Here is a 14,375-nt window from a genome sequence, read left to right as displayed (position 1 = left end):
TAGCCAATGATATTGTAATTTTCACATGATTGAGACTTGTAACATTATCAAGATTGAACTTTAACAAATAACATTATAATTTCCTTCAAGATACAATTATTATCCTATAAATTTAAAAATAAATATTAAATAGTTCAATATAACATCCAATGAAAGATGTTCTCTAAATTTTCTTATTGTTAAATGCTTCTGCATCATGTGCGGTACCGCAATTTTCCCTTTTGTTGGAAATTCTTGTAACACTTGTGATTCATTAAAAAAAAAGGGGGGGGGGATAATAGAGTACTTCAAATATTTTTTGCTATTAATGACGGGCGAGATATAGATTTTCTTTTTCAATTGTTATTTTTCATAACCTTCTCTAATGAATTATAAATACACTTAATGTTAGAGGCTGTACAGTCGTTATTTATAACTACGTTTGCTACGCATGCTTCATCTAATCGGGTTGTTTTGCTCAACTGAAGTTTCAATGCATAGATAAAGCCCTGTCAAATGATGGGTACCACCAAATATGACAGCTCGTTGAGGTCATAGCCGTTCCAGATCTAATCACCCTTATAAGATTGTAGTTATGCATCATCAATCTGTCACTTCAAATCACGTAATCCAACTAACAAACAATCTATGTCAAATGACAAGCCTACAAATTCAAAGATGACGTGTGTAGCCTACAAGGGTCTCTACTATATATTCTCCCATACCTTGTAATAAGGGGGACATGAATCCATCGTCAAATCCATCTCTCTCTCTCTCTTGTAGTTCTCGATCCTCTGGGTGAATTGCCCCCAACCTCCAAGCCACGTCTTTGTATCAACAATTGTTAGGGTTAACATGGACAAACATGATTCACTCCAACTCAAGAATTCCCTACAACTAGAGATAAACAAAAAGATTTACAAACTCGATCACAACTACAGATGATGCAAGCATCAAGGCTTAATCTAGGGCCATGGACATAATACCCTCCGTGAAGAGCTCAATTAATGTGTTGGTTCAAGAATTGGTGTCAAAATGCTTCCAAGAGAAGGGATTGGAAGATTCAAGCGGTGAATACTTTGTTTCATGTTGCATGTGTTTCAGAGATGCAAGCCTAAGCGATGGAGCTAGATGGATGTTTTTAGTAAGCCTGCAAGAGGCTTAACTGTAAAGAAGTTGGTGCACACACACAAAAATGAAGAATAAGCCCATTTGGGTTTTTATTTAGCTCATTAGAATTTTATTAGTTTCATTACGGCCTTATCTGTTGCTAAGCCCAATTAGTATTATCTTAAGCATTTTTATAGAGTCAATTAAGTATTAAATTTGGTTCATTATCTTGTTTCTTTTAAATGGCCGAATTTTTGACTAAGTCCTTGTTTTGTTTTAAATTTTTGCTGATGAGGAGTTGGGCTTTAGTTTAAACTTTTGTGGATAAATGTTACATTTATCCTTAAGAGTTTGAAGCAACTTGTACTTTCTGGCTGAGAGGATCTATAAATAGGGCTGGCCACTTTCTCTTTGAGCTAGTTTAAATATACTTTGGAATCCTTTGGCATTTTAAAAGAAATTTGAACACTATTTCTCTTTTGGAATGTTTGGTGAAAGTTCTTCAACTCTAGATTTGTCAAGGACCAGCTTTGAAGGATTGTTTTCCAATCTTTTAAACTTGATTGATTTTAGTGGAACATCTCGTTCCAAGGGGATCAACCTGTCATCTCTAGTCTACTTATTTTGCTGATTATTCTATCATTTGTCTAATTCTAATTCAATCATGTCCAGATTTGGTGCTTTGCATTTACTATCTTAGTCGAATTCTTCCTTATCTTCAAACACATTTATCTAGTAATTTCTGCCAAGATTTCTTTGTGCTATTATCCAAATTTCGAATTAAGGCTTCACACCTGATTTGTTCATCCTTATTCCATCTTATCAAAGAAGGGAACTTTGATCCTTAACCAATTAGCTCTTTCTTTCTTGTCTATCTATTTCATTTTCTTAAAATATTTTTATATCGTGTTTGCTAATTCTTTTTCAAATTCTAGCGTCCTTATCCTGTCTTATCAACAAACAACTTAGGATCAATCATAATATTTTTTTTCTCAACATCCTTTCCTCGGCAATCACAAGACCAGACTTATTATATTCATATAATCCTTATGACCCACGCTACCCATACTACGCTCGCTACGCCCAACACCCACCACCGAGATACTAACTATCCACCACCTCATCAAAACTACCCTTACTCTACCCTAAGAAAACAAACCTTCCAAATTCCCAACACAAGTTGTGAAATGCAAGAAAAAGAATGAAGGTTTAGAAAAACAACCCACCATACTTCAATGGCTTTACTCATAACAACAAGAGATTGATACTCGTAACAAAAAAAAATTTAAGATTTGCAAACCAACCAAAACCCCCAACCCGAGCCCCTTAGTAAGAGGGTTAATAGGAAGAAACCACTCAATCATTTTCTCACCGACAGAGAGGCCCAACAGCTGACCTTAAAATGCTGAGCCTTTTCTATGACTTTAAGGGATTACATAAGGGCATGGTATTTGTCCTTACCGAAGGGACCAATTCATACCGTTCATGAGTTGGAGAACCTGTTTATGACCAGATTATTCACAAACAAGACATTACAACAAGGCCCAACATATCTACTTTTCATCAAGCACAACGATGGTAAACATATAAGGGATTTTATTCGTAGATTTAACGCAACAACAATGAAGGTTAAAGGTCTAGCAGATGAATGGGCCATTTAGGCGTTCATTGTAGGTGTAGATCATGAACACCTCAAGTATACATTGATAAATGATCAACCAGACAGACTTTTCACCCTTTACAAAAAGGTCCACCATTATGTAGAAATAAAAAAGCTTCAAGGGGTAAATGTATAGCCATCTAGAGCTTTTTCCAACCCTACTCCCCCTAATAGATTTAAATAGCCCGCGCAAGGGTTGCCCTCTCTACATGAACATCAAAGGAGAAACCCTCACTCTAACATACACTTGGGGGAGGGGGGGGGGGTAACGTTTCTCTGCTTCTAACAATTCCCCCTGCATCAAATGACTGGTAGAGATAATAGTCAATGCCAACAACATAAAGGACAAGTGGACAGAGCACCCTACAACAGATTTGAGACTTATACTCTTGCTGCTTCATATGCTTATATCCTTAGCCATATTGAAAATCAAAGAATCTTAGAGCCCCTACCTCCCATGAGACCTAGCTAGTACACGAGAGTCTTAGCTCATGGATGCCAATTTCATAGTGCCCCTGGCCACCAATGGAAGACTACGTCTACATCAAAAATGCAGTTGAGTTGGTTGTGCGTAGAGGTCAACTAAAGCAATATTATTATAGACCCCTTACCATAGAGACTTTAGGAAGACTGGTGCCTTGCATGAGTCAAGAGAAAAGAGTAGTGGCGGAGCCATATGTTAACATTGGGAGGGCCAAGGTGGGAACGTAATCTCCACAACTTGCAAGTGGGGAATGAGGAAAGTATTTTGAGTGCCAAGAGTGAGAATGTCTCTTTTCATATTTCAATTTTTACTCCCCAAATTTGACTTCAATAATAATATCTCTTTGTTTTTATCAAAAATAATCTTTTTAATACTATAAAAATGTTGGAGGGGTATTTTTTTTATATTTAGGAGGACCATAGTTTATATATAAAGGGGAAATTTAAAAATCTTAAACCTTGGGAGGGCCATACCCCTGGTTCTCGTAGTGATGGAGGAAAAGAGGGCTCAATGGTAAGTAGTTGATTAAGGGAGTCATAAATGTGTTAAGATTTGTGCCTTTAGTGTAGTGATTTTGTCATACTCGTAATTGTCTTGAACTAATTGAATAAATAAAAAGTACCACATGTTTATTTAATATTTTTTGTATGGTTGTCCTCAATAGTTTTTGCATGTAAAGTAAAATGAATAAGCAAATATTGTCTTACTAATTACCTAAGGTTTAACCAATATTAAATTGCATTGCATGATCGAATTGTAATACATAAGACATAATATTAGAAGGTAATTTAAATTAACCATGAGGTGTGTTATGGTGATTGCTCACCTCATCCCTTAACCATAAGATTAAGGGTTCGATCTTTGTCTATGAGAATGGAGCACATTTCATAACCAGTTGTTTATCTCTTTGGGGAGCACTTGTGGCGAGAGGAATAGTAGGAAATCTAATTTTTCGTAGTTCATTAGCTTAGATTGAGTAAATTGTTTGAAGTAGAAAATTTAAAGTTGGTATGTTTAGTACATGACGTATACATGGCTTCACTCACAATAATTAAATCATAGCTCAATAAAGAGTAAACGGTATCTTCTCATTGACATTGTAAAGATTATGAAAATGGAATATGACCATGAATCATTTGCCTAGGACATTTTATCATTACTATTACAAGTAATGATAATTTTTATTCTGCAAGATACAATGGTGAGATAAAATAGATCGAATTACGTGAATGGATTTAACCAAAGAGAGCACAAATAGGTAACACATATGACAAAGTCATTGACAAAGGCTTAATTAAAGTTGCTTTTATAATGGTATATAATGTACAATTCATTCATGGTAGTTTTAGTGGATTGCAAAATTTTTAAATGAATGTACAAAATAATGAATGAAAAATAGATAGTGTGAATTACCATATGTCGTAAATGCAATGTCTCCAGATACATTATAACTTAGAATTAATTTAATTTCTTTAGATTATTATTTAATTGAATAAATAAATTAAATAATTGAGTTAAAAGTCAAAATTAACTTATTTAGTCATGATAGTTTAATTTCTTTAAGATTATTAAAAAAGATTGTATAAACAGATGACGGCGAAAAAGCTAAAGCACTATCTTGTTGATCATACAAAATTCTTTAAAAAATTTTAACTCTGTCACCTTGCTAATTTCACAAAATTCTTTCAAAAAACTTTAACCCTTTGACCTTGCTCATTTACAACAAATTAGGTAGGTATAGTCTACAGACTGCATACCTTCGGAATATGCTTCAACTCCATAGCTTCGAATTGTAAGGTAGAACCTGCTGCTTCCACAATGGAAAGTTACTTTCATCTAGTTGAATGTTCACTTTCTTGTTAGTAAAGTTCTTTCGAACCTTAGAAACAAGAAATGAATCTTATTCTTAGAATCCTCCATAGTGACCAAGGAACTTCACTCGAAAATCTGTCAAGCTTGTAATCCCTTCAAGAACTCCTCAGTTGTGAGACAAGGAGGCTCTAATACTTTATCAAGATTCTTCAATGTGAAAGAAATTGATATAAAATGATGGTTGGAAACCAAGAAAATCAAATAGTAAGGAGAAGGAACGAGAGAAAACGGAAACTGTGTTTGAGGTTTGTAAACTTCTTTCAGTTCAGCGAAAACTATCCTTTACCTTACAGTACATTTATCATATTAGTAAGATCAAATCTAAGCTCACTATGTGTTACTAACTGTTATGCACAACTAAATCATTAACTAAATCATTGAGTAGATAAAGAATTGATTATGTCAGTACAGTAGGAAATGCAACGAGCAACAACTGTTTTATACATAAGCCTCCATTGGACTGCTAATTTCCACCTATCTATCAACATTTTAGTCCTCACCAATGAAGTTAACTCATTATCTCCTTCCACACCATATGCTGCTTTCAATATATTATTATCGCCAAACTCGCCTCCAAATACTGCACTCGCTTCCTTTACCCACTCCCTCAGGTTCTCATACTCCACCATTTTGTCTATCAAATGAACCAACGACTTGTCTTCTTCGACTGATGTTGGCATTTCCTTCAATAAAGCATCACATTTCTTACCTATCCATTTCATCACATATATTTCATTGCCTTTTGAGATCGGACATCCCGAATAAGCTAGGTGTCCAATAGATTTCCGTTGTCGCGGTGGAGTCGCCCACAAGCGCAAAGCACACATCAAAGCAAAAGACGGCCTCCCATTTTGATGGATATATAGTGACTCTTTCGGCCAACAACTTAAGCTATGAATGTCAAGGTCTAGTGGAATGAACACCTTCTCATTTGGATTATCCTCTAAAAGAAACCCATAGTATTCAAGAAGCTCTAAATTTGTGTAAGTTCCATAACTCAAGAGAACCTACATAAAAGATAATTAACATATCAACCTATAAAAACTCCAAGCACTGTTCAAAGGGTACACATAATCAAGAAGAGAATGAAATTCTGGCTTTTATTAGATTATATTTTATTATTTTAGTTAAAAAAACAATTAGTTTTGACATCTAGCAACCTTATATTCTCATGTTAGTATGTTACAGCTTAAGGGATGCTTGCACCATAACAAACAATATGCAACGTTTCACTTGAAAGTATTTCATTGTTGAAGCAAGATACTGCACTATTGCAAGCACCGTAAGCGCAGGTCACCACAACCGAGGAGCTCAGCAAGCTTAAAGCTTCAATTGGATTGAATGCTAAACTGGGCACCTAAGAGGCATGGCAAAACCCAGAAAACCAACAAATTCTGCCCAGACAAGGATGGCAAAATCCCAACCAATCCAATAAGTTATGCCATTAATGGAAGATATTTTGGGTGACAGAAAGAATTGTTGAAGCTTTACCCAAAGAGAGAGTAGGGTGGCAAAACTAGTTTATTTTCCCCAAAACAGGGCACTGAAGACATTGTTATATACTCATTTTTAAATTATTATTAAGACTTCTAAATACTAGCATTCTTTACTGCAAAACCTTAATCTTTTGTCAAATCACAAGCATTGCTAATAGAAAAGGCATATATTAAGAAACAAAATTTTATTTGCTTAAATGTCAGTACATTTTAAAATGAAAATCAATTCGAACGAAGGTGTCCTATATGAATGTTAAACTACTGATACCACAAACCACCAAAAAGATAATTTTAAGGAAGCCTCAAAACTCTGAAAATCAAACCCACGTAAAACCTCTGCAATAGCTTGGTTTTAGGACATGTTTAATCCTGAGGACATCAGAGTATAAATCACCTCCTAATCAATCTAGAAGTATAATAGCTGTCTAGTAGATAAAGTATATTCAAAATTTAAGCAGATTAAATTCAACAGCCATCTGTTTCATAAAGGATACAATCATCAAATAATTGATAAATTGACATAATAAATAGACCAGTAACACTTATTTGATTCCTGATTCTGAACATTTCATTCTGATAGTGTAACACAAAAGCAAAAACATTCTATAAATACTTAGTTAAGAAGCAGACCAAAAATCAAGTGACAACAACTGCAGGACCCAATATTAATACACAAACACCATACTTAACAGAACTGGAATAAAATAGGAGAGTGTACTTTATTCCTAAGAAAAACTACCATTACCAATTTTCTTAGACAACTAAATTAGGATGACTTGTGGATTAAGAGTAACGGTCCAAGGGTCTTTTGCTATCAATGAAACTGAAGAAAGAAAAGGAAAAGAAATCTAGTTTGTTTGCAGATACCAAGGCTTGTACTTTCTCATCAGGGTTTTGGATTCTCACTAATAAGTCAGGGGCCCTTTTGTGGAGCTTTTTCCTTTATGCATATAAAATAAGGTTATCATGTAAAAAATATAGTACATCAACGCAAAACTTACGGTGCAATAGAGACTTAACATGAAGCTTAATACAAGAAAAAAGAATACGGATCTTCAAAAACAGACCTCAAGTTTACATCCCTAAACGATTTAAGTTGGACTTGGTAAATCATTGAAGCAGAGGACTAATACAAAGAATAAGAAGATTACCCATGGTGAATGACTTGCATTTGCAGCTTGTTAGACAAGTAATTAAACAAATTAAGCTATTTAAAGTCTTTGACAATTTTCAAAGACTGACATTGTACTTGGTATGAGATTCAAACAGAAGGCACGGTTTAATTTTAAATTCAACAAATGATTATATTCAACAGACAACCACATTTTGCAGTAATAAGAGCGGCAAAGAAAGGGGAGATGATTAGATTTGGCTGCAGCAAGTGTAAAAGATATAATCTATTGAGAAATGTCAAAGAGTTTTCCCACCATCCTCGAACAAATAAGAAAGTACTTTATGGAAAATTATTATTAGTGTGAATTGCAGCCTACTAGGGAAGCTAAGGATTGAGGACTGCAGATAAAAGCTAGTGGCAATTTTAGCAAGCAGCATATGATTTGCAGACAAAACAAAGTAAATTTCTCATATCAGTGTATGCTCATTCTACCTGTCACATTTTGTTAGGCATTGGGACAATGATTTACTAAAAATAAACTATAAAAAGATGCTCAGAATTTCATGCAAGGAAAAAAAATACCTATATGTAAACAATAAAGCAATTTATTGAACAAGATATATTGTAATTGCTGTGAGCAAAATGAAAGAATTTCTGGTACCTGCTCCCCCACATTATAGTTTTTTTTAGCATAGAAGCAATATGCAGCAACATCTTCCTCGTATCCACCATCAGTTAATCTCTGCGAGTGATGAATATCTAAATCATCCTTTGCATGTTCATTTTGCCAATTCTCTACATTTTCAAAGCTGTCTGGATCTTCAGTAGGTGCAGCATAATTAAAGAAGTCTCCCACAGGACAAAAGCAGCCAGCTTCATCCCAAGGTATATGTAATGTCCTAGAGGAGATCTTCAACATGAACAAATGTTTATGATTCAAGTACATAAAGATATGAGAAAGAAAAAAAGCCAAAGAGAAACAAATCTGGGAGAAATTTAAGATTGTAAAAAGTGGATAGCATGAGACAAAACAAATTGCATGTATTATATGTAGGAAAATGTTATGTATAGACACGAGAAGATAAATTAGGAACCCATGTATGCTTGTATATCCAGACATTTATCCATACGCATGCGTGTGAAATGTGTACCACAGTTTAAGTTGAAGTTGTCCAACATATATAAAAACCGAAAAAGACCCAGAGAAGCATAAACACTGTGAACTTACAGTCCCAGTAGCCCAAATCCAAGCCCTGAAAGTGAGAAGTGGAGGCTTAAGCTTAAGTTCCTTCATGAGAGTGAAGGCTTGTTCCCACTCGTATTTAGCTTTTGTGACAGCTTTCTGAGCAGCCCAGATGGCATAATCCACCTAAGAACGAGATAAATAGCAAGGTTAGAAAGAAAAAAAAAGGAATACAAGTGAAGTAAATGTGAGAAAGCAAAAGAGGTAAAATAAGAGACAGAACTTGCAAGGCTTGCGTTTCAAGTTCACCGAAAGCGGCGAGTATGGAATAACTACGAGGCAAGTGCAGAAAATAAGGGTGCCATGGTGAAGCCTTTCCTTTATTGATTTCATATAACAAACAAACAGTGAATACCTGCCTTGCAAATGAAAATAGGCAAATTGCTTTAGTCCAGTTGTTGTGTCTAGTTGAAACGCAGATTAAAACATATATCGAATACTAAGATACAAAAGCAAACCTTGGTAGAAGAGAGAGAAGGATGGGCTTTGAGTGCAAGAGACAAAGTTTCATCTCTTGAAAGAAGAGAGTCAGTTGTGATTAAGGCAGATTTTGGAACTTTAAGAAGCAACTCTCCTTTGCTAATCGGCCGGAGAGCAGCCACACCTCTTCCTCCGGCGCCGGGGAAGCAAGAGACGCCCAGACAATGGCCCAACCCCAGGCTGGAACATGACTCTGAAACCTCAATCCCATACTTTGCCGCCCATTTTAGCAAGCTTTTCACACCTTCTTCCTCTGCCTCCGATGAGGGATTCATCTTACCATTCCCAACCATGTATTGGATTTGATTTAACTTGCCCGGTCCTACACTTGTCCAAACGCTAGATTTGGCCTCCGTCTGAGATCGATTCAGGCCTTGCACCAACGAAAATAATGTATAAGGAACGGCTTAATTGAACTACACCCTCTCTTTGGGTTAATTCCACCCCCTCCCCCCCCCCCCAAACCCATAAAGAATTGTCATGTAATTAAAATTTAATTTTTACTTAATTTGACTAAAAAAATGGAAAAAAATTAAAAATTAATTAAAACAAAGTAAATAAGAAACAACCCACCTAATATAATTACCTTTCTTCTTTCTTAAAAAAAAAAGCCTTTTAATATGGGCTAGAAAATTACGTAGAAAAAAACTGAAGAGTCTAAAATAAAATGGTGAGTTTTGGCCTAAAGGATTAATTGGTAAAACGGGGCGTAGCATTTTAGTGAAACGATGAGTTTTTTATAACCGAACGAGCCCGTCAGTTTCTTGTTATTTTCTTTTTTTTTTAGCATGAGTGTATGGGGAAACAATTATGAATTTGTTGAATGAAAATTAGTTTTCCTTCCTCCTTTTTGGTTTTTCTACTCTTTCTCTGTTGCTTCTTCTCAAAACTTAGCTCAATTTTTGAGCTCCCAACACCTTTCTTCCTCGAACTTCTATTACAAATTCCCCTTCTCAACCTAGGGTTGATACTAAAATCTGTAATTTCCCACAACAAAACACGAATATAGACATTTAGAAGCTCAAAATCTCCTATTGGTTTAAGCAATGTTTATTGTTACTATCAATTGAGGGCACCAATTTGTAGCTTCAATATGCCTTGAAGGAAAAGGAAGAAATTTTTTGGTTAGTCAAAGTAGAAAGAGGTCTTTATTGTTTATTTGATTTTTAATTTGATTATACGAGTTTTTAATTGAGTTGAATATTTTATTTATAATTTTATTGCAAATCTCAGAATCATTATAATTGTTAATTTGTTTGAAATTGTTAAAGTCGACATGAATTTTAGAAGAAATGTTAGTTGGGTTGATATGATAGTATTGTAAAATAGTTATTCGTATTTGATTTCTATTTTATGCAGAGGAATTGTTGTGAATTGTTTTTGATGGCTAGAAAAGGATGGAGAACATCAGAATGTTGTAATTGATAAATTGAGAGTTCAACTTCAAATAATATTGAATGAAATTAAGAAATTTATATTGAAAACATTAAGTTGAAGAAGAATTTGAACGTGGATGAACTCCAAAATTTGTTGAAGAAAGTTAACAATAAAAAAGACAAGGTAAGAGCATATAAACTTATTGTGCCAAAGATTAGGAAAGAATCATTGTTTTATAAGGTGCTTTTCTTTATGTCATGGATTATTTTCTTTGTCATAAAATTTGTCCTTTAGTTCTTAAGATTAGTGTCAATTTATCTTGTTACGAATTATCATGAAGCTACTTTAGATGTTCTAATCTATCTTTTTGATTGTCATGATTTGTAATGAAAGTAAATAGAATGTTATAATTGATTGGAAGATTTTATGAATTGTAATAAATTAGTTGGGAACTTTTGATATTTAGTAGTCATGTTTTGAATTCTGTTGAGATGTTGAAATTTCTTACAAAGTTTCAAAAATTGAATGATCATAAATTATGTAATAAATGAACATAAAGTTTTATTTTCCAATGTGACAAACAAGTAGTACATGAAAAGGAAGCACTAAGATAAATGCTCGCTAACTTGCTCCATATTACATAGAATGTTATAAGCTGATGCAAAACACAAAAAATTTCTATGCAACTTCCTAAATTGAGACGAAAATAGCTCACAAAACATAATCACAAAGAAGTTTCCATCTTATTTGTCACACTTGAAAATATTAAAGGTTCGATATATGAAAATTCTGAGTACTGAATTAGAAAATTTTCTATTTAAGAAGGTTCTAGTGTAACTATAAGAACCCTGTGGGCTGTTTGGGTAAATAGTTAGATATTAAATTTAGTTTCGTCATATTAGAACTAAGAGTTTCTGTTAGTAGGAAACATTATGATTAAGGGTAATAATAATACCGATTGATTTGGGATTAAGTGAAGTAGTGGTGGAAATATTATATATAGGAATGACTCTTCATTTTGATATTAATTTTTTTCTCTTTTTTCTATCTTCTTCTTCTCTGGTTCATTCTGTGAGATAGGAAAACTAAGAAATGAGTTACATGAAGGGAAGAATTTAAGATGTTAGCATAAATACTTAAGAACTTTGTAATCTGGTAATCTTTCCAACTCTTACATACCTTTCGATTTAAGAAAAAGGAAGGAAAGTTAGGGGATTTCAGTATAATTTATTCTGAAATGTGATGTTTAAGTCGTAGATATCATATATAAATCTTTTGCATGCATATGGGTTAAGGTTTCTTACATATGTATATCTTCATTTTGATCTTTATATGACTGTTATATTTAGCCAACCAAGAAAGAGGAGGTCCAAGTGATAAAGGGAAGGCTAAGTGGGTGTAAGCTGTGTCAACCCATGTATTTTGTTGGTGAGTTTCTAAACTCAAATTCTCTGTGGTTGTTTTATATATATCAGTACTGTGTTATCATGTTGTGGTTGACTTCATGTTATGCTGATGATGATTTGAATTATCGTGGATGGTTTAAATAAAGTATTGTTATACAGTTGTATGTTCGATTAAACTTTCTAGTTCATTGTTTGATAAGTTTTCACTGGGAAAAATAATTATTGATGAAGTTATCATTACTATAGTTCGCTAGATGTTATGTTTGGTATGATATGTTGTGTCATCGATAAAATGATCAGTTGAATGCTTGTTATATACTTGTCTTAATTATGAATGATATGCGGAGTGTGGAGGGTTGTTTTGACAGATGAAAGATGAAGAAATATCATGTTTGCACTCTGTGCTACATGTTATCTGGCTTTGCGAAGGTTCGGGCGGATAGTACAAAGAATGTATATGCATGATTTTCGACTTTGCGGAGGTTCGATTGGATTGTATGGAGATATATGCATGATTTTCGACTTTGCGGAGGTTCTATGTGCATATAAGATTCTGCGGAGTCTAAGGCTTTAAGCCTCATATGTGTAAGGAAGCCCATGGCCATGAAATATGAAAATTATGAAAGAAATGAAAGTCCATTGGATTTAATCAATAAATTTTATGTTAAAGTTATATATGAGATTTCGCCATATGAAGTCCGAGACAAAGTCTGCTTGTACGAATCTGCTATGATTGTGAAGTTTTTCTATGAATCTGCATGTTTAAATCTGCTTTATCTAGGAAGTTTCTTCTATGATTTCGCATGAATGGACTGCTATATTCATGAATCTTTATATATAAGTACACATGTTTGAGGCCATCATATTTGAGAATTTTCTTCTATGAATTCGCATGAATGAGCCTTTGTATTCACAAATCTTCTTTTATGAGTTCGTGCGTATGAATCCGCATTTAAAAAGTCTTCAAGATTGTCCTCCAAGTTAATTCGAAATGACTCTATCTCTGTTTGATAGGTTTATATTAAGATTTTATGCAACAATTCTGTATGAAGAAACTATATGCTTCACGATCTTCCACAGAGGGAAATTCTCATGCATAATGTACTACGCCACTATGTGGTTCATGCTCAAATATAAGTTGTGGAACATGGTCTTATAAGTTTTAGCCAAGAAAGATCTGTGGTGAATTCTAAAATTTGAAGTAGCTTATTTTAGAACTCACTAAGTTCTTCTTAAACTTACCATGTTTCTTTTCCTCATTTCAAGTAATTCCGAATGGTTGTTCGTGAGGAATTAATGAACTAAGATAGTAACCTCAAAAGCCTTGTATGAGCATGACATCCTTTATTTTGTAACATGTGTAGATATCGGGGCATCGCCTGGTTTAAATTTCTATTTTGTATTTGATTAAGAACTTATCAAACCTAGTTTAAAAATGTAATTAGATTCATGAAATTAATTGGACATATTATTATTATAAGAGATAAATTTTATTAGAAGTTCATTTCATATATCATGTTTTTAACAGTAAAACCTATGGATTTTTTAATTAAATATTAAATTACCATCACTTACTTTAAAAGTTGAATTCATGAGGAGTCGGCCGTCTGACCATTGGGTGTTAGATTATCACATGTTTCTTGAAATTCTTATTAAACAATTCACAAAACAGAATTGTAGAAAAGCTTTCTAAATTGAGGCCAAAACAATTTTGATGCACAAAAAAATTCAATCTGACCAAAACATCTACGACAACCATAGAATTTGTTCATATAATTAAAATATCTAGATGGTTGGTTTTAGGATTGTCTTTCATGGAGTTAGATTTAGGGCTCTACTCAATCTAACTATTAGCTGAGATGATGTTGGGTTTTCTTTATTGGTTGCTATAGGAGACTTACTTTGAGTAGGAGGTTTAATGGTTGGTAGCTGGGTTAAGGCTTCATTGTTCAGTGTAAGAGGCATATTAGTTGTAGGAGCCTTAATTGTTGGTGCTTGGTTTGAGGTGGTTGTTGTAAGAGGCCCACTAGTTGGTGCTTGGTGTGAGGCATCAATTATTTTTGTAGGAGGGGAAGAAGTTGTTGAAGCATGCTGAGCTCTTTTTAATACTTTTTGCCTAGTGAGAAGCCTTGAAACTGATATTTTTCATTGTCT

At 33.9% G+C, this 14,375-nt stretch overlaps 1 protein-coding gene and 1 long non-coding RNA gene across 3 annotated transcripts; one reads left to right on the top strand and one right to left on the bottom strand.

Moving 5' to 3' along the window:
• Window positions 1-5,340: 5,340 nt before the first annotated feature.
• LOC107945248 (protein SET DOMAIN GROUP 40) lies at window positions 5,341-9,893 on the bottom strand. Of its 2 annotated transcripts, none has more exons than XM_016879183.2 (5): window positions 9,417-9,893; window positions 9,182-9,313; window positions 8,944-9,084; window positions 8,377-8,625; window positions 5,341-6,112 (listed from the first exon to the last, which is right to left on the bottom strand). In XM_016879183.2, the coding sequence occupies exons 1-5, from the start codon at window positions 9,729-9,731 to the stop codon at window positions 5,480-5,482; spliced, it is 1,470 nt and encodes a 489-aa protein (XP_016734672.1). In that variant the 5' UTR covers window positions 9,732-9,893; the 3' UTR covers window positions 5,341-5,479. The 2 variants fall into 2 exon arrangements, with proteins under 2 accessions (XP_016734672.1, XP_016734673.1); XM_016879184.2 differs by having other exon boundaries at window positions 9,182-9,317; window positions 9,417-9,881.
• Window positions 9,894-10,136: 243 nt separating this feature from the next.
• On the top strand, window positions 10,137-12,997 carry LOC107945250 (uncharacterized). The gene is made up of 3 exons (XR_001696463.2): window positions 10,137-10,562; window positions 12,165-12,243; window positions 12,590-12,997. It is a non-coding gene; the product is annotated as an uncharacterized lncRNA (long non-coding RNA).
• Window positions 12,998-14,375: the final 1,378 nt, after the last annotated feature.

Source organism: Gossypium hirsutum, chromosome D12 (assembly GCF_007990345.1).
Source record: "Gossypium hirsutum isolate 1008001.06 chromosome D12, Gossypium_hirsutum_v2.1, whole genome shotgun sequence".
Taxonomy (NCBI): Eukaryota; Viridiplantae; Streptophyta; class Magnoliopsida; order Malvales; family Malvaceae; genus Gossypium; species Gossypium hirsutum.
This window is presented reverse-complemented; position numbering and strand designations above follow the sequence as displayed.

Coding starts and splice junctions, on each gene's coding strand:
- LOC107945248 (XM_016879183.2), bottom strand. CDS start 9,731: ATGGTTGGGAATGGTAAGATGAATCCCTCATCGGAGGCAGAGGAAGAA. Junction 9,314..9,416: donor CTTCTCTCTCTTCTACCAAG/GTTTGCTTTTGT, acceptor TTTGCAAGGCAG/GTATTCACTGTTTGTTTGTT. Junction 9,085..9,181: donor TTGAAACGCAAGCCTTGCAA/GTTCTGTCTCTT, acceptor TCTCGTTCTTAG/GTGGATTATGCCATCTGGGC.